Source organism: Amphiura filiformis, chromosome 10 (assembly GCF_039555335.1).
Source record: "Amphiura filiformis chromosome 10, Afil_fr2py, whole genome shotgun sequence".
Taxonomy (NCBI): domain Eukaryota; kingdom Metazoa; phylum Echinodermata; class Ophiuroidea; order Amphilepidida; family Amphiuridae; genus Amphiura; species Amphiura filiformis.
The window spans coordinates 23,666,735-23,694,333 of NC_092637.1; the positions used below are offsets into that span (position 1 = coordinate 23,666,735).

Here is a 27,599-nt window from a genome sequence, read left to right on the forward strand (position 1 = left end):
GTCCAATTTATTGGCTCTACCGCCTTGCACAAATGGTTATGACACTGGGTACTTTAAATCATCTTTTTCATACAGTGGGGTTGAGGTTTGGAATAAACTGAGTAATGATGTAAGAAGTTCTATAAATGTGCAGACTTTCAAGCAAAGGTTCAAGTCTTAAAAAAAACCAAATTGAGCATGTACTTGTTAATGATGTATTTCTTTCTACTTTGAAAATTGTATATATTTCTGTATTTTAATTTTGTATCTAATAGTTGTATATTTTATATAAATTGCATTTTGAAAATTGTTGCCTTTTAATGTTATGTAAATGTATTGCAGGGCCCCATGTAAGACCAGCTATCGGCTGAATTGGGCTACCCTGGATAAATATGAATAAATATATATATATAATATATATGGCTATGGGATGAGGGCCCATTTTAGAATAAGGAGGAAGATCTGAGCGCCGGGAGAAAAACTTTCAAGGACGAGCATGGATCGGCAGCTTATATGTGGCATCGCAATGAATTGAGAAACAGTGGTGAGAAGCGAGTAAGAATACTACTAAATGCACTAAACATCCCGGGTAAACATCCTCCTGTAATATTTTATAAAAAAACGTCTGCTGCCATTGTTATTTATTTATCATTATCAGACTCTATATAAGCCACGGAGACAGTATATTTAGTATATTTATGTGGCCAACGTCGTTTTCCAATTTTTATTGCAAGCCAATATCGAAGCAAATCTTTTACCAGCGGGATTTGAACTTGGAAACTCAAGCATCAGATGCAAGAATAACTACTTCACAACACTCTGGTGTGTCATTCTTATCTGTAAGTCTAACCAATAGCATAATGTCCTTTATAAATTTTATGATCATCATCATACACTTGAGATGAATGACTCGGAAAAAGACTGAACAAATAAAACATTCAAATTCCCATCACAACACAATACATCGTACTACACTAACCTATATTTTTTCGGCAGCATGATATCTATAGGCGAATATATACCCAACCGGATTGTTTTCATTCGTTTTATATACAAACTGCGATTGATGTATTCATCAGACTGCATAACCAAACTTCTATTACTTATTGGGAAGTGACTTTTCATGATAGTAAATATTTTTATTCTTTATCAATTTTTATTTTATAACCGGGATGGCGCTCACGAATTGTGTGGGGTGTGTGTGTGTGTGTGGGGGGGTTGTGGTTGTGGGGGTGTGGGGTGGTTGTGTGTTTGTGTGTGTGTGGGGGGGGTGGGTTGGAGCGGGTAGGAACATTTTCTCTAAACCTTTTTAATATTAAATACTACGAGGTGTTACACCCCACATAATCCCACCCCTCGAGCGGTGGCCCTGCTGGAAACCAAAGAGGTATATAGTTTCATTAGTTTCACAAATTTATTTAACCTTTTCCAGAATTTGTATCCCTGTTTGCATTAATAATTATTCTTGTCGCCCGTTCCGCCCACCCTTGTTTCTTTAATAATTCTTCCTGTCGTTCCTTCATCTTCCGCCATCCCTTCTTTTTTGCCGCCCCTACTTTTACCGCGGAGAGCTCGCGCCCTGAAAGCCTCCCCTCAAAATACTCGCATGGTATAGAACACTTTCCTCCTACTACAAGGAACATTTATCATATCAAACACACGCTATTAATGTAGCAAGCAGCTTCTTTCTAAAGTGGCATGTGGCTAACAGGACGCCACCAACGTGCCAAGTATATCTCAGTGTCTTTAACTGTGTGTGCCATTTGAGCGAATGAACATGAAAATTCAGCGCTTACCTCGAGGCGGCTTGTTGTGGTCGTTATCCATGACAAGCATCAATAACAGGTTAAAAAAAACATTTCCATGAAAATACAGGTCTGATAATATCAATTGCTTCATTCTATTTAGCAAAACCGACGATATTGGGACAAAATATACGCTTAGCATGCAGCACAACGAATCGTCAATTACTGTTGCAATGTCATGGATATATTTCGTCTATAAAATAACATTACATTATACTCAAGACAATGCTGATACGTACGTGCCACTGTTACAACAGTAGCATGTTGCTACAGTACATCATCGTGATCAACACCGGAATGCATTGTGTTTCTACACCATAATGAAGTACTTTGAGTAAATTAAGACAACATCGCATTTGGAATCTGGCCTAGTTCATTCCAAAGTAAAAATAAAGCAAAACCTCGTGACACACGTGAGTCAGGCAATGAACATATATAAAAGTATGCCTACATTAAGGGCTCTGGAATGAGTGTTTTGACAGTATTTTTGTGGGACATGAGAGCACATTAAATATATCGAAGTGCATTATGAATACGAAGAATGTCCTTCTGATATCAAATAATTTTCATTTCTTGAAATTCTGATATAATACAAATTTTATGACAAATTATTCAAATTTGGTATCACATCATGCATTGCAGTCTATTATGCTTGCTCCATAGCAAATACATAAAAAAACACAAGTAAGAGCCGCTTAAATATTGGCTATGGGTAGTTTAACAATACTTTAGTGTGACTGCGAACTAGTTTTTATGAGGTACTTTGGTTTTGTGGGTACTTGAATATATAGCATGACATAACCACAGAGTGACTTAAATGACTGTAACATGGGAATTAACCAAGCAAACTGTTTTTTTTAAATGTCGCTCGAGAAAAAACGTCATAACGTGTGTTCACATAAGCAATTGTATTAAAGAATGATTACGGCGTTTATACATACATACATACATACACAATTCTTTTATAAAGTGCCGTTACATCTAGACCACAGCGCATAAACAAATTCAAAGCATAAACACAATATAACAAAACAATGTGAGCAATAAAACAGTTAACTTTCTGGGAAGAGATATGACTTCAGTAATTTCTTGAAGACTGGTAATGAGTTTGCAGTACGAATGGTGATGGGTAAATTGTTCCACAGTCCAGGAGCAGCCAAAGAAAAGGCTTTATTTGCGGCAGAATGGAGAGATTTGGTATTGAACTTATGTACAGTAAGCCGTGTTGTATCTGAAGCAGAGCGAAATCCGGTACGTGATTGATGGTAAGGTGTGAAACAAGAAGCTAAATAACCTGGAGCATGTCCATTTAAGCATTTAAACACATACAGAAGTACTTTGAAATTGATGCGTTCTTTCACAGGGAGCCAGTGGAGTTGTTTTAAAAACGGAGTCGCGTGATCGAATTTAGATGCAGAAAAAATGAGTTTTGCACCCCAATTTTGAAGGCGCTGAAGTCTGTCAATATGGGTTGTGTTTGCTCCCAGCAAAAGAGCATTTCCGTAATCCAGTCTGGACAAAATAAGTGATCTAACAATACTACTGCAGGTGTCAAAATCCAAGAAACGTCTGATGCGAGTGATGTTACGCAAGTGGTATGAAACAGAACTGGAAAGAGATGTTATTTGCGGAGCCATAGACATTACATCATCAAAGATGATGCCCAGATTTCGCACAGTTCCAGATGGTTTGATGACGTCATTTCCAACTTGCAACTGAATGTCCGGTAAAGAACGTTTAAAATGAGGTGAGGTGGCAACAAAAAATTCCGTCTTATCACTGTTCAGATTCAGCATATTTTCAGTCATCCAGAGTTGTATTTCATCAATGCAGTTTTGAAGTGCAGAAAGAGTCGACTGAATAGATGCTAAATCTGAAGGTATGAAAGAACTATATATTTGAATATCGTCTGCGTAGACATGCTAGCATAAATTGTTCTTATTGATGATCTTTCCAATAGGTATGGTATAAATCGTGAAACATTTTGGTCCAACGATCGACCACTGCGGAAGTCCATAGCGCATATCATGAGGAACAGAGTGAACATTGTCAGCCAAAACACAAGTTGTTCTGTTGCTGAAATACGATTTAAACCAGTCAAGAGCAGTTCCTGTTATGCCAATCTCACACTCTAATCTGTTGAAGAGGATATTGTGGTTCACAGTATCAAAGGCGGCACTTAGATCTAAAAGCACAAGGAACACGCCTTTATGGTCATGAATCATGCACATGATGTCATCTTTGACTTTCAGTAATGATGTTTAGGTGCTCCGTGCAGAACAGTAGGCAGATTGAAATTCCTCGCCTAAATTATATATATTCAATCATATGATTAGTCACATTATTGATGACATGTTTTTCGATCAGTTTGGACATACATTTGATATTAGCAACAGGACGGTAATTCTTTAGCTCTTCAGGATTGAGGGACTGTTTTCTGATGAGAGGATTGATAATAGTATGTTTGAGAGTGTAAAGTATGTTTATGTAAAGTACTTGGCTTATATAAACGGCGCCCAATATTTAATCACTCAATCAATTTAATCAATAAATCGCACGGGCTAAATATTAATTGGGGTGTGTCGGGAGATGGTGTAAAAATTGTTTGATTGAAAATGTGATTTTCATGAGTTTTCATGCAATTACGCATAATGTAGTGAATTTACCTAAGATGGCGGATTTAGGGAGGCTAAATTTGAGTTTTCTGGGGACACTGTTTCGGACTTTATTCAACATTGTTCTGTTATTATCAACTTTATTGGGGTTTGAGGTAATATTTCCTAAACTTCGTCACCACACGGGCATTCGTCAGAGAATAATCTTGCTACTTATAATTACTTATATACTAAGTATATATATTTATGTCCAGTGATATCCAGAGGATCTTAATTCCCCAGATGCCAATAAAATGGATTCATTTAATATAGCTGATTAGGTATATTGTCAGTAAACTTCACGAAGGACTTGCTTCACTTAATAAATACTACTGAATTTATTCATTGCATTCCTCAATGGACCAGTAACTGTCATAAATAACGCCGGAGTCACGATTAGACACTTGGAATTTCACACAAGTGATAATGAAAACATCTTTTAAGATCTTAGTTATAGTCGGGGTAATAAAAGAGAGGTTGCGAAATGGGGTTTGAAAATTTACTTCAGCTCAACGGTAAATTCACATCGATCGGATTTCTCGTTTAGTTTTACTTCAGCACGAAGGTCTTATTGGATTCGAACCAGCGACTTTCGTAATACTACAGTAGCACAACGCTCTAGCCAACTGAGCCACACGAGGCGCGCTGGAGAAGAGCGACAATATAAATATATTGGTATAGATTGTAATAATATTACTAATTTACTTTTCAACGTGTGAAATCCCTTACATATACCTTCAATATTACAATAGTTGCATTGACTTGTGAGTATCGAAATGATGGCGTCTATGAAAGAACTGTACCATCGAAACAAACCCCGAAGTCCAGAAACATACACTAAAACAAACAAATTTTAATAATGTATTAAATTGTATACTTTAGTACTTTTAATACTTTTAGTACTTTTAAGCTGTTTAAAAACAACTTGAAACAAAAATGAAACATTACTGCTTTTTTTATGACATATAAGACTTTTACGATGCCAGCTCATTAGTTGAGTCCTGAAATATTGCCAGCACTGGGTATTTAGTGGTATCAGGCATGGATGGTTCAATGCACGTTGATTTATGACATGTGGACTGGATTATAAACGAGGTGTGATTTTCAAATTTATATGGACAATAAATCTTAAATTGTGTTCAATTGAATCAGGTCAACCAGAAAAAAAACCCTCACTTTTGGTTATGATTTAGGGGCATCCGAGGGCAATCGGTTAGGAAGTTGCTTGATGTCCCGAGCCCAACCACGTGATATATTGGGGCCAGTGGCGTAGCCAGGTTTTCGGAACCGGTGGGGGGTACAACTTGTAAATGTACCGACGGAGATATTTGTTGTCACGTGCAACCCGATCAAACTACACAATCGCAACATCCACGTACCCATTCGGTATATAAACCAAATACTGACTGCTTTATATTCGGAACATGGTTAAGATTATAGGCTGCGCCTCGGGTCATAGCTTGGTTTTGAGATCACCTTGATCAGCCTGATTTCTCTGTTGATATCAGCAATTATGTTAATAATTTGTTTCTATGAATATTTTTCACTTTTGATCACACGATTAAGAACATTTCAAATATTAAACGTGTCTACAGCTTATCTACAGCTCGATAAAAGTGCACATCTAGTTCGCTAGTGTCAAGTTACCGGTTTTTGTTTAGAAAATGTAAATGAGACTGCAAAAACGCACAAACACTATGCAAAGTTACATAAAATGTACAGAGGTGCCTACACTTCCATAAAATTACAATGTCTGTAAAAATTTAATCAGAAAACAATTAGAGTTATTTAGAAGGGTAGGTTTTAATTAATAATGTAAATCCCTTTAATTGGCCTGTCATTATTACTTAGCTACAGCTTGGTGAAAGTGCCCACCTGGTTCACTAATGTCAAGTTGTTGTTTTTGTTTACAATTTGTATCAGAAAAGAAAATGTTTAGAGTTATTAAGAAGGATGGTAAATTTTAAATGTAAATTTAGAAGGGTAGGTTTTAATTTAAAATGTAAATCCCTTTAATTGCCCTGTCATTATTACTTAGCTACAGCTTGGTGAAAGTGCACACCTGGCTCACTAATGTAAAGTGTTTTTTTTGTTTTGTTTTTTAAATTTTAACAGAAAAGAAAATGTTTAGAGTTATTAAGAAGGATGCTAAATTTTAAATGTAAATCCATTTAATTGTGACACGATTTGCTCAATGGTGGCCAAAGGATGCATTTTTGAAAATTGAATTACAATACTTATTACCTTACACGAACATTAGGCTATCGTATACTGAAAAAGGTCTAGCATACTTAGTTCTAAAGTTCTGAAGTTTTGTGAGGTCTGTTTTATTGGTTTTACTCCATATTTGTGTCTTTATCTCCATTTCCAATTTGCCGCCTTTGGCCCCATGGACCAGTTCATGTCACAATTGAATTTTTACAGCTTGATAAAAGTATACGCTTGGTTCACCAATGTCAAGATAGTCACGTCTGTTGGCAATCCGCTCGTTCTGAGGCTTTCTCCAACGAGCGATCGCAACATTGGTGAGGCAATCTTTACCAATATTTTCTTGATTACCACAAACTAAACAACTTTGCACAGTTTTTTTTTTGACTCGACCAGTCCTACTTTGTGGAAGGATGTGCTGGTCATTAGTGTAGCTAACACTATTGTAGCTGAATAGTATAGAAATATTTGAAGCGTGGGTTTTTAATTCTCACTGCACGGATTTTTATTCTGACTACAAGAACGTGTCATGAGGCAAGTTATAATAGCTATGTGACTGTATATTCATTTTGAAATGTTAGTGACATTTTGTAGCGATGAACTAATGCTACGGCCGTGAAATCTATATTCGTTATTGTATGTTTCAGTGCTAGCTATATTTGAATATTTATAATTAGCCATCTAATCACGCACCATTGTTATACCCATATAATTTAGGGTTTTTCTGACCTTACATCCACCATTTCGTTCATGTACTGTCTCATTGATACAATTAGCTAGATATGTTAAACAAGTCGCTCGGGTTCGCCGATCGGACGTAGGTTCGTAAACTGACAGTAGTTTTTATACCTAAGTAGTTAAATGCACCTCAAGTTGAGCTCTTCTTTGTAGTACCAGGCGTGTTTCTCATCTTGTCTTAATGCAAAAGCAATATCTTAAAGGCATTAACTTACTAAATGATCGGTGGCCTTTTTTTCATAAGTTTCGTTGGGATATTTCTTCCTTCAGGGCAATGCCTATCGGCCTTTGTAATGTGCTCATGGCACAATAAGAGAACAACAATCACTGGTTGTACTTATAATTGGCGTGTTTCAAATGAAAGGTCTACATGTATGCACATTTGTCACTTTTGAAATGCTCTCCTTTTCATTGCAATTGACATAATGTTAAGGGGGAAAGATATATCGTATTAGTTAGCAATTGACACTACCCGGTACCTTCAAGAATTGTTTTCAAAGATATAACTGACGGCTCTCTACCAAAGTATACGGTCGGTTTAGAATGTTTCAAATCTGGAAAAAAAGTTCATACGAATAACTTCCCCATCTTGTCGCCTCAAGATAAGTGTTGCACTCACGTGTTCATCATCTAAAATGGCACACAAAGTTGAATAAACTGAGTTACAGGGTGTCACTGAAAGAAATGTATTGTCGGGTATTTTAAACGCATAGACAAAGCATAACTAAATAACTGATGTGGTTGAGGAATATATCAGCTATCAAATGCTTTTTAAACTATGGCGATTGACTGCCCCGTTGTTTAAACAAACGAATTTTACGAAACTACCTCATTTTCAGCACATTAACCGTATATTCAAATATCTATCAAAATGACAATAGACGACACATGCGCTGACGATGCGCAGTGATTAGCACTTCTAATACAGATCATCGATTGATATTTCATAAGGTATGAAAATGATGGAGTCTCGTAAAATTCTTATATTTCACGAACGGTGTGGCCAATTGTCAAAATTATAAATTCAATCACACCAGCTAGTTAGTCATGTTTAGTTTTGGCGCTATACAGTTCTTTCAGGGACACCTTGTATACTTGACATGTAAATGGCGTAGCTGTATTCGACTGGTTGATGTTTATCAATAGCGCATGTCTGATGGCTAATTGTCGTGCGATATAAGTGATATTTAACGTGACAAGGTCGTTATACAGGGGGGAAATATATAAATACAACACTAATTTTCAGGAGAAAAAAAAACACTTTCGATCAGAAATGGCATTACCATTCAAGAGATGTTTGCTTGTGAAACTTTTCAGTCTGAATGATAACATTTATCGTATGTATATTATGAAGTAAATTATGTAATACCTATATAGTTTTGTAATTGAAATTTGAATGTTTTATGGTTTTAATCATTTTCCCGAATTATTCGTCTCAGTCTAATATAGCATCACGATGACGATTGTAGAAGCGATATTTTGATACTGAATTTGATTTACATATAAGAATACCACGAGATAGTGCTGGGTATGATTATTCTCGCATCTGTTGAGCATGTAATTGCTCCACTGTGCTCTGTATCGTATTGTTAACAGAACATATGCATTTGTCGATAATTTTGTTAGCGGATGAATCTGGATGAAACATATTTGACACACATAACATAACATAACATAACATAACATAACATAACATAACATAACATAACATAACACAACGACGTTTACAACTAAAATGCCCTACAACACGGTGAACGCCAGGAACATTGTAGAAAAAGCAAACGCATCCGTGTGATTAATAACACATTTGAGTCGCTAAAAAGAAAATCACGAGTTAAATCCGATATGTTTTCGCGGTTGCTTGAAGACCTTGCGAATCAGGTGACTGAACATATTACCCGGAAGTCAGAAAGCGAACATGCCAAAACAAACACAGACATTGGATCGACTACAACGGCAATATCAACTGAATAAGTGGAGAAGTACACCCGATAATATGGAGGCAAACAACTCAAAAATGGGTGGTTAATCATTTAAAAATGATTTTACCTAGCCACAAGAGAGTGTTTTGAATAAAGGTACTCAAAAATGAAGCTAATTCACTTATAATTGAAATAATCGGGGCCATGCGTAGTTCTAGACCCCCTAAATCTAATATCACTAGGGAGGAAAGACGTGGTAAATGAGGCATTTGGAACTTTACAGTTAATCTGTATATTAAAAGAACATTAAATGAACAGTTGATTGACCGATTAAAGGAGCATTCGCAACAGTAGAGCTTTAAATTGAAATCAAAGGAATAATAAATGAGTTGTTGGTTGACTTGGGCATAGGTAGCTCAACATCGTTTGATATTTTGTACAGGGTGTCCATGAAAGAACTGTATCGTCGAAAACTATTTTGGGCACTTAAAGGCATACACCAAACGTAACTAAATAACTGATGGTGTTGAGGAACATATCAGCTATCACATACTTCTTAAATTTTGACAATTGACCGATCCGTTTTTGAAATAAAATATTTTTACGAAACTCCCTCATTTTCAGGTCAATATCTATCAATGACGACAGACGCATCATGCGCTGATGCTATGCAATGATTAGGCCATCTTAATTTTTAATCTTAATAGTTCGTCTCAAAGCCCTTCCGAAGTTAAAAACCTAGTACGGAATGCGGTTTTAATTAGGTTATTAATTAATTTTTTTTAACTTTAATTGTACGCATCTGTTACCTTTTCATATCTCAGTCTGATGATGGCAGACGTGAAAATTGGTGTGGTGGACCGGGAAAAAAATAAAACAGCAGAAAAAAACCCTGAAATCTACTCAATCCATCGGGAATAAAGCTTGCATTTTGCTATTGTTTTCAGTTTTGGCAGTGTTCTCTTTTGCATTCGTTCTTGACCATGTTACGTTATACAATAATGCACAACTAACATGTATCCCGTGGTGATATTAAGTTCACAAAGTGTTTCTAGAATAAATCAAAACAATTTAATCCATATTTACTGATAATACTGTCTTGAATTTCGTTGAGTCAACGCGCGTGATTAAATGCTACTAATACACCTGATGTTACACTCACCAAAGCCAAAGGGGGGGGGGTGTTAGTATTCAAGAATTAATCTTATAATATATATTATATTTTAGGACAAAGATTTGTTTAAAAACAATATAAAAACATTTCTAATAATAACCCACCCAGGTGTAGAACAAGCGCATTTGCAACTGATATGTGATTAAGACAGGGTCTAATGTTAGCAGTCGTGGTATACAATACACACAAACAAAACAACTTTTGTTACCAGTGTGTTATTATGTTTTGAGAAAAATACAAAAATAGTCAAATTTATCAAGGGGTGTAGTACCACCTTAAATACATGGTTGTTCACTGACGATCTAGCTGATTAGTTAAAGGGGTGGGGTAATTTGGTTTTTTTCAGTCACAATAACAACCTAGTGCCGATGGACCCCAATAAAACAACAACAAAAACCAAAAACCATTTCATATGCTGGAAAAAGTGAAGATTGAAACATATTCTTAACGGAAGGTATCAGGGCTTCATGGGATACGGCGTCAGACCATAGATAGTAGATACTTCGTGCATTTGTCTTGTAAAAACTTGGATTCGTGTAATTTTAGCCAGTCTGAATATTTTTATATACTTATACAGCAGGAATGAGGCCCTAAAGTTTCCATTTTCCAGGGTTATTAACATCAACCCTGGCAATAATTTTAACGAAAAAGGTTAACTTGACTACCACTTTTTGACAGTGGTTGACCAAACGTTGAGGGTAGGGTTACGGGTTGGAAGGGCCCATGTTTTCCCTCTCGCTCAATAGATGTCCGACTCTTTAAAAACGAACGAAGACAACTTCGAAGGCCCTCAATATTTTTCAAAATTCTGCTTTTTACACAATGGTAATATACTTTAGTAAACTAGAATACCCGGCAAAAAATCAAGACCTTAGGTGCTGTAGTTATGTAAAAATTCCGAGATTTTGAATAAACCGTCTGAGCAAGACGGGCTATTATTACAATGGTAATATCAGTCGAACGCGAACCCGATGTTCATACCACAGTACGTACATGGCGTGCGGGATGACCATACAAACATTAAAGGATCATACCATAGTACAGCCGACGGGGTGGCATGCAACGCGGCAACACCATGAACAGAGACGAGGGGCAATACAACTTACGTCACGTTTTGACGATCTGATAACTGACAGAAAATCAACTGGCAACTTGGTTGCTAAGCAAGAGTAAACATCAGCTATACACAGATCGTCATTACAACAAGAGCATCGAAAAAGGAAACTGACAGTTTCCGAAACGTCTGCAAGTAAGTGGATATTTTATAGGACTAGTCGTATGAAATCACAACTAACAATTCTACTATGAACAGTCCTGATGAATTTGTTCAAGAAACAATTTAGCAGTTCAAAATCATGACCATTTAGCTAAAGGGCTGCAACACTATTGGTTAGTACACAAGCATATAACTTTTTAATCTGCAATCTCTATCGGTTTTAGTCCGTTTAGTTTTGTAACTTGTTGTATTACCCCTTGTACTGGGTTTAGTCCTTTTGCAGGGCTGTCAACTTTGTGGATTTACATGGTCATGTTACCGAACTTTAGCGTAAGATATTGTCGAACTGGAGCATATCAGGACGGAAATCTTGTTTGTCGACTAAAATTATTCATTGTTGACCCTATTTTTTTCGCCAGGGCACTCGAGAATCTAAAAATGTTTAGAGATGTAGGGACTAAAAATGTCTTGAACAATATTTTGACATGATATTATTTAGTTGATACAATCTCCTTTTTGGTTTGTACAACTATTTCTCAATAATCTAAAATGTCTACCATGGTCTATAAAATCACGGTATACTTGGTTAGTGCAGGATATTAGTTCATATATTGAAGCCATGGGAAACGTGATATGCATATCAGACATACACTAGTTAGTGATAACACTAGGAGTAATATTGTTCTAATCACGCTAGTTGCATTACCCCTTGTACTTTAGTCTTTTTGAAGAGCTGTCAACTCAAAATTACTTGGCGTGATATATTGTTGAACTGGGGCGTACTGGTAAGGAAATCTTTTTTCTAGTCGACTATTAAACATTATTAATTTTTATCCTATTTTTTCGCCTGGTGTGTTGGAGGTGTAGGGACTAAAATGTCTGAAAATATATTTTGAAATCAGTTGATTAAAATCTAGTGTTTTTTGCACATTATATTTCTCATTAACCTAAAATGTCTATAATGGTCTATAAATCATGGCATGATTGGATAGTACAGGATAATAATTCATACTAGATGCAAATGGTGATCACAAACCACAAACCTATTGAATTCTCCCTTCATCCAATCAGAATGTTGTTATACCGAACAAAAGCAAGGCAAATATATAGCAAGGCGAATGTGGTAAATATGTTAAAAATGACCTTTTCAGACACAATTTTTGACCAAAATATAGGTTTTAAAAGTCAAAATCCCGAGCGATCCTTACAATATTGTTCATGTCATTAAATGTAAGAGGACACTTATATTGTCCATATGTACTAACTTCATTTCAATGAACAATGCCCATCTCTTTAAATTGCAAATCTTATGCAAAAAGTTACTCTTTTCGCCTGTTTTGTCTCACGGTTGTAATATCAATGATCAGTGACTTTAAATTGATATGAAATAAACTGCAAACTGTTTCGATTGGGCCTTCATATTGAACATTTCTCAATTTTTCCAACTAACATTTTACACAATAATGTGTAAAAAGTGTCCACCTTCATGTGGCACTCATTTTGTAACATTTTCAAACCTCTGAGGGGACACATCCCCCTCAGACACTCGCTGCATCGCGCAAACGCGACTAGAGGAATGCTTCGCGGTCATATTTAACAAAACGATCAACTTCTTAATTTTTTCCAAAAACTTGCCCTCAAAGTCATAATAAGAGTCCAATACAAGAACCAACTGCAGACATTTATATTTTCAGACATTCTTATTTTAATAATCTATCTTCATGTATATCCGGTTATTTGAGCTAATGACCGCCCCGTTATCTTGCTATCTCATGACAAAGTCATACGGGAAATTCTCTGTACAATGCCATATATCATCAGAATTACCCAAATTTGTTCCTTGCTCGCTACGCGTATTGGCCGTTGGCGGCGGGGTGTTAGCCTCCAGATGACATTTGATTTGACCCCTGCAAGATGTTTGTTTCCCTGGTCATGAAAAGTGTTGCTTCCCAGTTTGAGACCCGTAAACCTTTTAAATATCCAGAAAATGTGTTTCAAAGATTTGACCTCAGATGACTTTATACATGATCCCTGCAAAATGTTCCAAAATGGTCCCCTGGTCATGTGGTTTGTCGTCACCAAGTTTCAGCCCCATGCCCCTTACAGATGTCCAGATATTGCAACTATAAGATTTGACTCCTTATGACCTCTGACCTGACCTCTGCAATATGTACCCATGGTCATGAAGTAATCGATGTAGATATGATCCTAATATTATCTGAGCTATCTTTTATAGTTTAATAAAACAATGTCACTAAACCAGTATTCAGTACTACTAGCGGCCGCCCATCTTTCGAGGTCACTGTCTTTCGCAGTCACCGTATCTAGCGGTTTGTAAATTGTCCCCTGTTGAATGACGGCTGCCCTGATCGAGATATTCAAGATTCGTATGCATTTATTTAAACAGTACCTTTTAGCCCATTTTGGACATATCTGTTATTTTTAGTCCATATTTTACAATTTCCCTCTTGAAATGTGCCTCCTCCCTTCCCCCTGAAAAAGTGATCACTCCTGCAGTCTAAAAATTATTTTACACAACCTGAGTAAAAATTGTACTCCTTTTAATAGTACAAATGTCACAGCTCATTTGTTGAGTAAACGCGACTCAACGAAAGTTGTACTCAGTCAAGGTGTCAATACATTACTCAACATTTTTTGAGTTAACTGTTACTCAACGTTACTCAACAGTTGAGCTGTGACCTTGTTACTCAACAGGGTGATAAATCCTTACTCAATCCACAAGGTGTAATATGTTGCTCTGTATTGAGTCAGTTTTTGCTCAACTGTTGAGCAACATGTATTCGACTCAACTGATATTGAGCACACTGTTGAGCAACACGAAGTTGATTCAACTGGTATTGAGTGGTACTTTAGATGTACGTATGCTAGTTAAATGTTTACTAATCATATAGCTGCATGTTACTCCTTCCATGATTTCAGCGACAGAGTAAACTTTTTTCTCTTTCTTTTTTCTGTTGGGAAGAAGAATAATTTCCATCATTTTATGCAAATCAGAGCAATTTTTTTTTTTCTGACCTTTGTACAATCTGGTTGTTCAGATTTAATCTAAGTATACATTTCATAATGTCCATCATGTCCTTTACACCACAGATACCAGGTTTTCCAATTGGTTTCGTTAACCCTCAGATCCCAGGTAATCCAACTTGAGAGTCGCTCATCCAAGTTATAAGTACAAAACTATCTTCCTGTATCAAAAAGGATAAAACAAAAACTCATTGTGAGAACAGAGCTCTTGAGAGAAAAACAAGTGATTATAAGACAATGTGTGAAGAAATCAATTGGTCATAGATGAGGGCTGCAATGTATTTCTAAGAGCCATAGTAAGTTATCAGACTACTAATGGGGCTCTGTCTATCTACACATAATTGAGGTTATAAGCAAGTTCAAGTATCAATGATAATAAGGTAATGATGCTCTTGATGATATGGGCTTCTCAATATCAAACTATAACTTCAGACGTATATCCATTTTAGTTGACCTGTCTGCTTCTCTGTATAATCAGCATGATAAGATTGGTTAGATATTATTACTCGATGTTTTTCATTATCTTTTGTTCCAAATGTCTAATCTCGATTCAAGCGTTATACTTATGGCAGTGTAATGGTCCCTTGACGACAGAAATAGGTAAATTCATACTACAACTAAGTAAAGCATGCATTCGTAAAGTAACTACTAACAATATAATCAATTAGTCATATTGACGGAATCCATTTTGGTGACATCTGGGGAATTGAGATTTTCTTTATATCATTGGACAAACAAAATATGCCTGAAATTCTGCTAATCGGTACTATCTGTGCACTAAAACACAATTAATTGCGTGTCCAGGATATTGAGTGTGATATTTTAGTTCCTGTGCGTCTTTAATTCATTTATTGACCTGGTTCTTAATGACAATCACACGTGACCATATGACCCAGAATCAGTGTTTATATACCGAAGCATATTGTTTTTATTACTTGCAAAGTGTATATCAAGGAAATTGAAATTGATATTTTAATTCCTATGTGCATCTAAAATGCATTTATGGAATTATTTCGTTTGTTTGCTTTTTTATGACAATCACACGTGACCCAGAATGTTCAGGAAACTGAAAGTGATAGCTTAATTCCGATGGACGCTCTTAAATGCATTTATGTAATTGGTTTGTCTGTTTTATCAATAACATGATCAAGGTATAGCTGAAGGTATGTACTTCTCTACTCTTATTTAAGACGTTAAAGAGCCAATTCGTTGTGCACCCAAATGGAATGTGTGTCTGCTTTATTTAGTTTAAATGACGCATACGCACCACAAATGTTTTCAAACACTATATTTTCTGTCATTACCATGCTTACAAGCAGTAATTACTTGACATTGTACAGATTTTCACCATGCTCTTTAAACATTTTGATCTCGAGTGTGATCAAATTGCCTGAATAAGATATTAAATTGCTCAATATTAAGTAAAATTATTCATTTTAAAATAAAGTTAAAGGTCCGCAACGCGATCGACAGCCTTATCCCTCGAATTTTTATCATTGTTGAAGAGTTTTTTCATTACCATCCTAAAATTTGACGTTTCAACTCAAAGAAATCAAAGAAATCATAAAAAACAGTAAGCAGTGGACTTCGGGTATATATATAAATGCGCATTTATAAATGCGCACGTGACATCTACAAGTCGCTATACCGTGTTCAACGATGTAAGGTACCCGGATGTGTACAAGTTCCACACGCAAAAGTATAGGCGAAAATGACAGGTTACAAGGAAAATTGGTTTTGCAAAATAGTGGCATTGATTGCAAAGGGCAAAATAATTTGACCCGAAACCTAAACTCTTTATTTGGATTTTCCATTACGGAAAAAAAAAATTATGACGGAAAAGCTAGATATAGCTGATTTAAAAAGTTATATTTCATTATTTCCGTGCTAAATGGGCGTGGCAATTGGCCATATTGATGAAGAAATGTGATTCTTACTGGCATTAAGGTCAGAACTGGATAGCTGCCGATGATGTTATCTGATAATGTTTGCACGTAGGGAACTTTTCTTCGGAAGGAAGGGGTCATGGATTTATTTATTTGGGAGTCAAGATAAGTATCCCCCCCCCGTAGTGCCACCGATGAACATAACTGTGACCCTAATTTTAACTCTAATTATAACGTAAATTGAGGAAACTATAACTTTAGCCCTTTTCGGCATAATGACCCTCTCATTAACCATGAAATCTTAGGGGCCAGTTGATGTTGGATGGCACCAACAGGATCGGCAGGATCAATAACAGGCTCAACCCTGATACATGGTTAGCCCTGCATCGAGCAGCAGCGATGTAGTACGAGTTCTTGGCGCTCCTTAATATATTCAAGGATATCGGCAGTACTCGATTTAGTGATGGGCGTTTTGGCAACCCCAAACACGGCTGTCAATGCTGCAGTGAAGAAGGCAACGGGATACCACTTCACTTATTGTTTCCCAAGATTAATCATGGAAGGTCACAATTTGATGTTAGAGACTAACGGCGTGAAGGGGTTTGTGGAACATAATGTGGACGGCTCCTCGCCCGGTAGGGTGTCCCATGGAGAGCAGGTGGGCCCAGACCATCAGCTAGCTACTGTTCGAAACAATAAGGTCATCTTGCGAAAAAGTAAGATCATCAGAGTTGGAACCTGGAATGTGCGAACTCTTAACCAGAGTGGGAAGCTGGAAAATGTTTAGCAAGAGATGACCCGACTTAAAATCAACATACTAGGAATAAATGAAACCAGGTGGACAAATTAATAATGGAGACTTCAAAATCAATGACTTCAAGATGATTTATGCAGGTGGTGACAAGCATGAGAAAGGAGTTGGGCTAATGCTAGATGCAGATATGGCTAAATGTGTGCTGGGCTATTGGACTGTAAGTGAGAGAGTTTTGCTGGTCAAACTACAAGGACAACCTTTCAATATCTCTGTTATTGTAGTATATGCTCCCACAGCAGAGAGCACAGAAGAGGAGATTGATGTTTTTTATGATAAACTGGAGGAAGTAAAGTCTCAGTGCAAATCAGATGAAATACAACTGATCATGGGAGATTTGAATGCAAAGGTGGGGCAAGGACAAGATGGCAAAACAGTAGGCAAGTTTGGACTTGGAGATAGACATGAGCGTGGTGATAGATGGGTGCAGTGGTGTGAAGAAAACAACATGGTAATCACAAACACTTGGTTTAAGGAGCACCCCAGAAGAATATATACATGGAAGAGCCCTGGGGATCGCACAAGGAACCAGATAGATTACATAACCATTAATGACAGATTTAGAAGAGCAGTGAAACATGCGAAGACACATCCAGGGGCAGACTGCGGAAGTGATCATATTTCAGTAGTATGCACACTTCGTTGTAAGCTGAGAAAGTTGAAGAGAGCGAAGATCACGAAGAAGGTAGATTTTGAACAGCTGAAGAAACCAGAGATCCGAATGGAGTATTCCATCAAAGTGGAGAACAGGTTTGAGCAACTGACATGACATGGGAATCAATGAGGGATATCTTGGTTGAAACAGCAGAGGAATGCCTGCCAAAGAAGAAGAGAGAAAGTAAAAGCAAGTGGATGAAAGAAGAAATTCTATCAATGATGAGAGACAGGCAAAAGATCATGGACAGGGATTCGAAAGAATATAGAGAGTTGGACAGGCAAATAAAGAAACGTTGTAAGGAGGCCAAAGAGACCTGGCTGAATAGTGAATGTGCCAAAATTGAGAGTCAATTTGGAGAGAATCGGCGGAATGTGTACCAGAGGATAAATGAGATCTCAGGCAGGAAATCAGGCTGTTCAAGCTCTGGGTGCATCAAGGCAAAGAATGGTAATATGCTGGTAGGGAAAGATGATGTAATGAAAAGGTGGATGGAATATGTTGGGGAGTTATTTCACGATGTAAGGGACGGTTTGCCAAGCTTTTCAGATTCTATTGAGGGTCCAAAGATATTGCAGTCAGAGGTTCGATCAGCTATAAAAATGATGAGCAGAAATAAGGCTGCTGGGCCAGATGGAATTGTTGTTGAAATGATTGAAGCATTAGAGGATTATGGAATTGAGAAACTGGCAGGAGTCATCAACAGAATGTATGATGATGGGATATTTCCGGCAGACCTGAGCAAATCAATCTTTGTTGCTCTTCCCAAGAAACCTGGCGCTGTGGATTGTGAACAACACCGTACAATTAGCCGTATGAGCCATGTTACAAAGATAATTCTAAGAATCCTGTTACTCCGTGCAAGAAGTAGAATAAAACCTGAGATTGGTAAAGAGCAGTTCGGCTTTGTAGAAGATGCTGGTACCAGGAATGCGATTTATGTCTTGAGAATGATAACAGAGAGAGCGGTAGAGATGCAGAAGGATGTTTTCATGTGTTTCATTGACTACTCAAAAGCCTTTGACAAGGTGAGACATGATCAGCTTTTTGAAGATCTTGGTAAGCTAGACCTGCATGGAAAGGATCTACGACTGTTGCAGAACCTTTACTGGAACCAAACAGCACCTAGAGAGAGAGAGACCCTCTCAAACTAATAGGCTAGATGTCCCCGCCCGACCTCCTCAACTCAAACTTACTCATTCGCTCGCAAATTGACAAAAACAAAAACAAATTCAAAATGTGTTTTTAAGCACCTTTTTGTGTCCCCCATGCTAAATCGGTAATCTGTACACCCTTTGTCACCCTTTGACGTCACCCTTTGACGTAGCCAGTTTAAAACGTGTATCACCTATTTTTTGGAGAACTCCGTCAATCTCGAGACACAAACGCCAACTTCTTCAATACCATCTGGTGATATGGAAAGCAAGATAAATGAATATGCCATATCATGCTACGTACAGAATAATTCTTAACAGCAAACGTTTTGTTTTTGTTTCGTTCGAAGAGCAAATAGAAATATGACCTGTACTCTCTTATTACCCGATTGAATGTTTAATCTCGCCTTTGGTTATTTGAACTTTGCAAACTTTTTTTTCCATCAAAAGGAGTGATTCTCAATCTTTTAGCGATTAAATTTAGGGGCAAATCGGTTTCGATTGAATTTTAAGTAGAAAAGATTGATTTCCATTGTTTTTCAATCTTTTGACTTCCCAAATTTTTTTTGGAAAAGGCAGAGGAGTATTCTCTCGGGAATCTCATGAAAGATGATGTGAAAAATTATACAGATAGAAGGCATGACGACTGCATAGAATTTATATTGAGCTCCTTAAACCCAAATCATCGGGAAAACACAATTATAGGAATGTAACAATCATAAGTTGTATTCCTTATACTCCTTTAACTTGTTGAAATCCATAGATAAAAGAATTTGTTGCAAGATGATGAATTAAACATGCCATTTTCTTTTGTTCAGACATCTTTACAGTAATTGGAGGACTTACGTTTCAATATTATTATTACACTATTTTATTTCACATAGGAAACGGAAATTTGATATATAACCCGAACGTCGTCTTATTACGGAACTTAATTAATGTTAACAACTTCACGATTGTGGATGGGAAGCACATTTAAAATATCTGGGGAATTTATTTAAGGGCTGGGGTATGAACATTTGGACAGTATTTATTGTGGGACATTGGAGCACATCAGACATATCGAATTGCATTCTGAATACGAAGAATGTCCTTCTGATATCAAATAAATTTGATTTTTTGAAATTCGCAATGTAATACACATTTTATGGCAAATGATTAAAAATTTATATTTTTGATATTTAACAGTACTCGAAGTAAACTTTATAAATCTAATGATTTATACTTAAAGTGTAAAGGGATGAAAAGCCGACGATCAATTGAAAATTTTGACCTTTCGTATTGAAGATTTGAATTTTTCCCAAAACACCATTAAAAAATTAGGTCTTTTTAAGAAAAAAATCCATATCTTCAATATGAAAGGTTCAAATTTTCAATTGATCGTCGGCTTTTCCTCCCAGCTACATACACTTTAAGAATATATCATTAGATTTATAAAATTTACTTCGGGGACTGTTATATATCAAAATGTGAAAAATATCAAATTTTAATAATTTGTCATAAAATTTGTATTATATCGTGAATTTCAAAAATGGAAATTATTTGATATCAGAAAGACATTCTTCGTATTCAGAATGCAATTCGATATGTCTGATGTGCTCTCATGTCCCACAAAAAATACTGTCGAAACGCTCTAAACGCTCATTCCAGATCCCTTAACTGAAGAGACTTTTATTGAGTATCACCTTGCATTATCCTTCATTTTAAAGAGCGAAATCTGAAATAAAAAAATGATTTGTTATCATTTACACAAAAATTTCAAATTAAGATGGAAACATGCTTTGCTGCTTTTGATAACCTTTGCGTTGATATAAGGATCGAAGGTATTCACAATCGGATATGCAAATTACAGCTTAGGTTTGGTATTTAAGTGCTGATCCTTAAAAGATACCATATTGATCATGACATCCTCGATATAGCTATATCTTTATTCACTTCAATACTTGAATCAGTATCGGATTCATTCAATCACAATTTTCAGTCATGCCAGAACAATAATATACATAAATGAGAAAATAAAAACAAGATAATATCTTGAAAGTATGTAATCAAATGGAAGGCTATGGGAGACCTAATAATCTTTAAGGTTTGTCAAGTTAATTTAGAAATATTCACTAACTGGTTGAAAATTCTTAACTTAGACATAATCATAGACATAATGCATTAATGATTTCCCCTAAAGTTCTGCCATTTTTAGTGAAGTTGAAAGATATTCATATCTATCAAACAAATGACTTGTTTTCCATGTTATTATAATTGTATACTCTAGACCATCACTTCAGCTGTTATGAGGCCCAACAGTTTTCGAATTCCAGGATTTGAACCAACTTAACTTGTACGCAATGACCAAAATAAGGAATTAATTTATTTTGTGTTGCTATTAAACCCAACTTTGATCGGCGACCATAACCTCGAAAAAAGTTATAGGTAATTTTTGTTCTCGATAAATCAGCGAAAAGGATGGACTTCTGATTAGACCAAGTCGTTTGAGCGCTTATTTTAGCGGCCACTATAATAGGGAAATATGTTAGGGCCCAGCTTTCGTAAAGACGAACATATTAGAATAAACGAAAAGAAAATAACACTTGCGTTAACATCAGAGAAACCTAAGTAAGAACCCATTAGACAACCCGATTTTGCAACTTAATATTTATTAAGCAACTAAGTGACTTTAAAATCGAACTAGTAAATATTGTAAAATGTGAACACTTGCGACTTAGAATTTTAAATCTACAAAATAAAGTGACATTTAAAACTTGATGGTACATATGACTACTCGTATGATTAATATGAGCAACGTACTTAACAAAAACGATACAGTCATTACAAATGACTTTAGATACATACCAGCTGGCAAGTGTTTCAGGGGCTGTGCAATAATACGGACGGGCGCTTGTTTGGGGAAAAATGCAACTGTTGGCAAGCTGAACGGGGCAGCAATTTTTGGCACACATTGAAATTAAAAGAAAAGATGCGGAGGTGGAGGTGAGTGTCTAACTGAGCAGTCGTAGTCCTACTATATAGCCTATTGTAGGACGTATTTGGTGGCCTATTGTAAGCAGACCTCGAAATAAGAAGGAAAAATGCCTTTGAAATGTCAAGGGTCCTCACCAATTTTCAAGGGTCCGACCCCAGACTCTTGCCTTTGAAATGTCAAGAGAGATAATTAGCTACAGCGTTCACGGTATGTAGATTGTAGAAAATTGAAAACTCGGATTGAAAACTCAGGGAGCTGGACGTATTATGTGAACCAGATTTTCCAAATGAACAACAAAACTAGGATTTTCTGCTCTTTGCTTGGTTCAATTATTACGGGTCACGCGGACCCGTACCGTAAGAAATTTGCGGGTCCGCGCCTACTTTCATGGGTATTTGACGCAAGGACGTGCCTTATTTCGAACGCTGATTGTAAGACTACCCATGCACTTGATGTGAAATTGACACCTACCTATGTTACTCTCTTTAACCGTTTCCTGAGAAACAAGGAAAAGCAATGAGAGGCTTAACAGAAAACGGTATGGAATCGCCTATATATCTACCCCATTTAAGCTTTGCAAATTGGCATTTTATGTACAGACGACGATAATACTGGTCTGATATAGACTGAATAGCTAAACTGTTTTTTACTTGTATTCAAATCGTGCGCGGCACGGATATGTCCTGGTGGCCGATGTAATGAAAAGAAAGCAAAGAGCAGTTTAGTTTGATTAGAAGACATTGTCGGTGTTAACGTTTTATACTAAGATGTGGAACATGTACGTAAGGGTATCTTTGAGCAGATTGTTATTTCAGTTATAGTAGCTAAACGTGTCATCCCGTGTAATTTCTTAACGTACTCATTACAACAACTGATAAATATTGTACACACTTTTTGAGAAATGTTCGACACCTAAGTTGTTATATTAGGACCATTCATTTTAGGAGGTTGTTTCAGGCAAAATGCTCATTGACTTGCATGGCCAATAAGTTAAAGGAATAACAATAATGTCATTATGAGCGTCGCTTCGGGGTGAAATTCATGTGGTATTATATACTGAGATACGTTTCAAATAATCGGCAAATGCCATTAGCTTATTGAGCACGAAGCAATTTCTTTCCGTAATTAACATTTGCCTTACGATGTAAGTTGTTGTTGCACCCTTTGCTCACAGGAGAGAATAATTTCATCTTCTGGAATTCTATATTAAACCCTCAATGCTCTTCTATGTTGGTACCAATGGATAGATACGGGTGTCTTAAATCCAGTGGCCCTTAATAAGTACGAGCATAATGTTGTTATGAAGTAAGTGTACCCTTGCAGATTTGCGAAATCATGGCTATATACAATGTATTGGCTGAATTAGAATGTTTGTTAAAACATAGTAAAAACATTATAAAAGATTTTTGGCTAAGGAATACAGTTAAATAACATATATTATCTAATCTAAATATATTTGTTGAAGTCAGTATCCCTTTTTGAGACACCAACATTAAATATTGTTGGGCCCCAGCAACTCATACCCCTAAACTTTAATCTACTACCCAGCCCCCGAGTAAGATGGTAAGATTTGTGTCCACTATTTGCCCCCTTCGTAAGGTGAGGGTTAAATAGAAGAAAATAACACCTGCCTTAAAATTGGATTTGAAAGAAAAACACATTACCTGACCCAATTTTAAATGTAAACGTAAGTCTTAAAGTGGAATATGAACTCGCGACTTGGGAATATAAACCTACGAAATTTCATCAGAACGTGCTTTCAAAAAGTTGATAATATTATGTGAGTCTTGGTGATACGTAAATATGAAACAAATTCTTTACAGAAGCACTGTGATCAAAATGAGCATTGCAAAAGATTGGCTTCAAATACATACCACATGGCAAATGTTACGATTCGATCACTATGTTATGTTAGCAATTTGTGGCGGCGGAATCATTATAATTAAGGAGTGGGGAGGTCGAAGACGAGCATATTTTGTTTTGGTTTTACTGGGCTTTATTGCGCGAATGTCAGAGAATTTAATTTTGGATCATGTAAGCCCCAAATGTGGTGTTTATTTTTCTATTTTGATAATCAGTGCACACGAAGCGAGCCACATTTTGCACTTTTACCCTATATGGGCCCAAAACACGGTGATTTTCGAATTTAGAAGGCCCTGAAAATGTTCTACAGATTATAGAAAGAAAAAGAGGTCAAATGCTAGTTAGATGTATCTGTTTCTCAAATAACATAATACAGGAAGCTTTAGTGAGGTGGATTACTCTGAGAGAGACGATCCTCTTGGCCATGTTTGCGTATCCATTATTGTTTACGTCTACGTCTTCATTTCTATCTCAACCAATATCAAATGATGTGATTATTCTTAACGCACTATGTCGTGACAGATGAAGGAGGTTTGATGTCACGATGATAAGTCAAATAGACAAATAATCGAAATAAATATTATTTTACGTGGAAACACCTGCATTTGGTAAAACCGTTTTATTTTTCATTGCCATATTTAGTTTCATTTGCGCATCTCACCTTTTGAAAACCCGAAAGCGTTGAGTTTCTGCATTCAGTGGTCAGGTTTCCCACCACATACTAAAAGTGAAGTAACCGATGCTCGAATTAAACCCATCCTGGTTTTCATGGATATATGTTCTTGTCCCTCCAAAAATGAAGACCTGAGCGCAAGAAGACCGTAAGTCCATATTTGGCATTTTCAGATATGATCGCTTAAACTTTTTTTAAATAAGATAATTTGGAAACCAAAAAAAAAGCCATACTATTGATACTTCTCAGGTATATGGGTATAGGCAAGAAGAACCATTTTGTATATCAACCAAGAACTTACGGTCTTCTTGCGTTCGGATTCTAATAAAAGCTTATAACTCAAAACTGAATGCAGATGTTGTTGGTATTTAACCATATTGATAGATTGAATTTTTAATCTCGCCTTCTCGAATTAGGGACAAATCGTTTTCGACTGTATATTCAGTCGGGTGATTTAATTTTTAAACTTTTTTTTCCATCAAAAGGAGTGATTCTTAATCTTTTAGCGATTAAAGTTAGTGGCAAATCGGTTTCGATTGAATTTTAAGTAGAAAAGATTGATTTCCATTGTTTTTTCAATCTTTTGACTTCTCAAATTAGGAACAAATACCTACCAGTTACAATAAGACAGCTGAGATAGATACTTCCTGTTTCTGCATTAATATGATCACACTGTGCTTAAGATTTTTTTTTAAAGGCAGAGGAGTATTCTCTCGGGAATCTCATGAAAGATGATGAGAAAGTTTATACAGATAGAATTCATGACGACAGCATGGAATTTATATTGAGCTCCTTAAACCCAAATCATCGGGAAAACACAATTATAGGAATGTAACAATCTTATGTTGTATTCCTTATACTCCTTTAACTTGTTTAAATCCATAGATAAAAGAATTTGTTGCAAGATGATGAATTAAACATGTCATTTTCTTTTGTTCAGACATCTTTACAGTAATTGAAGGACTTACGTTTCAATATTATTATTATTACACTATTTTATTTCACATAGGAAACGGAAATTTGATATATAACCCGAACGTCGTCTTATTACGGAACTTAATTAATGTTAACAACTTCACGATTGTGGATGAGAAGCACATTTAAAATATCTGGGGAATTTATTTAACGGAGGAGACTTGCCATGTCCCCCTGGGTGTAATTGCTTATGACGCAATTATTGAGTATCATCATGCATTATCACTCATTTAAAGAGCGAAATCTGAAATAAAAACAAATGATTTACACCAAAATTTCAAATTAAGATGGAAACATGCTTTGCAGCTTTTGAGTTTGATATAAGGATCGAAGGTATTCACAATCGGATATGCAAATTACAGCTTAGGTTTGGTATTTAAGTGCTGATCCTTAAAAGATACCATATTGGTCATGACATCCTCGATATATCTATATCTTTATTCACTTCAATACTTGAATCAGTATCGGATTCATTCAATCACAATTTTCAGTCATGCCAGAACAATAATATACATAAGTGAGAAAATAAAAACAAGCTAATGTCTTGAAAGTATGTAATCAAATGGAAGGCTATGGGAGACCTAATAATCTTTAAGGTCTGTCATGTTAATTTAGAAATATTCACTAACTGGTTGAAAATTCTTAACTTAGACATAATCATAGACATAATGCATTAATGATTTTCTCCTAAAGTTGAAAGATATTCATATCTATCAAACAAATGACTTGGTTTCCATGTTATTCTAATTGTATACTCTAGACCATCACTTCAGCTGTTATGAGGCCCAACAGTTTTCAAATTCCAGGATTTGAACCAACTTAACTTTAAATGCCTTGTACGCTATGACCAAAATAAGAAATTAATTTATTTTGTGTTGCTATTAAACCCAACTTTGATCGGCGACCATAACCTCAAAAAAAGTTGTAAGTAATTCAGCGAAAAGGATGGACTTCCGATTAGACCAAGTCGTTTGAGCGCTTATTTTAGCGGCCACTATGATAGGAAAAAATATGTTAGGGCCCAGCTTTCGTAAAGACAAAAATATTATAATAAACAAAATGAAAATAACACTTGCGTTAATATCAGAGAAACCTAAGTAAGAACACATTAACTTATTATTTATTAAGCAACTAAGTGACTTTAAAATCGAACTAGTAAATATTGTACAATTTTAACACTAACGACTTAGAATTTTAAATCTACAAAATAAAGTAACATTTATAACTTGATGGTACATATGACTATATAGTTAATATGAGCCACGTACTTTAGCCAGTCATTATGACTTTAGATACATACCACCTGGCAAGTGGCAATTACTATTTTATATTAGTAATCAGCATTTTAAAACACACATAAAGCAGGACGGATTTGTGGATACGAATATAGGTCACTATTATGTCAACAAGTAACGATACTGAACTACACACGTTCGACGAAAATTAAGCTAGTGAATTGAATGAATTTAAATAAAACATGTTTCAGGGCTGTGCAATAATAAGGACGGGCGCTCGGATAGGGAAAAATTGGTGGAGGCAAGCAACTGTTGGGAAGCTGAAAGGGGCAGCAATTTTTGGCACACATTGAAATTAAAAGAAAAAAAAAGCAGATGTGGAAGTGAGTGTCTAACTGAGCAGTCGTAGTCCTACTATATAGCCTATTGTAGGACGTGTTTGGTGGCCTATTGTAAGCAGACCTCGAAATAAGAAGAAAAATATAAAAAAAATGCCTTTGAAAATGTCAAAGGTCCTCACCAATTTTCAAGGGTCCGACCCCAGACTCTTGCCTTTGAAATTTCAAGAGAGATAAGTAGCTACAGCGGTCACGGTATGTAGATTGTAGAAAATTGAAAACTCGGATTGA

The 27,599-nt window shown here is 36.1% G+C and overlaps 1 protein-coding gene across 1 annotated transcript; it reads left to right on the plus strand.

Moving 5' to 3' along the window:
* Positions 1–17,454: 17,454 nt before the first annotated feature.
* Positions 17,455–21,579, plus strand: LOC140161752 (craniofacial development protein 2-like). The gene is made up of 2 exons (XM_072185050.1): positions 17,455–17,889; positions 21,517–21,579. The coding sequence occupies exons 1-2, from the start codon at positions 17,455–17,457 to the stop codon at positions 21,577–21,579; spliced, it is 498 nt and encodes a 165-aa protein (XP_072041151.1).
* The last annotated feature ends 6,020 nt before the right edge of the window (positions 21,580–27,599 follow it).

Coding starts and splice junctions, on each gene's coding strand:
- LOC140161752 (XM_072185050.1), top strand. CDS start 17,455: ATGAAACCAGGTGGACAAATTAATAATGGAGACTTCAAAATCAATGAC. Junction 17,890..21,516: donor GGTGTGAAGAAAACAACATG/GTAATCACAAAC, acceptor TGTATACTCTAG/ACCATCACTTCAGCTGTTAT.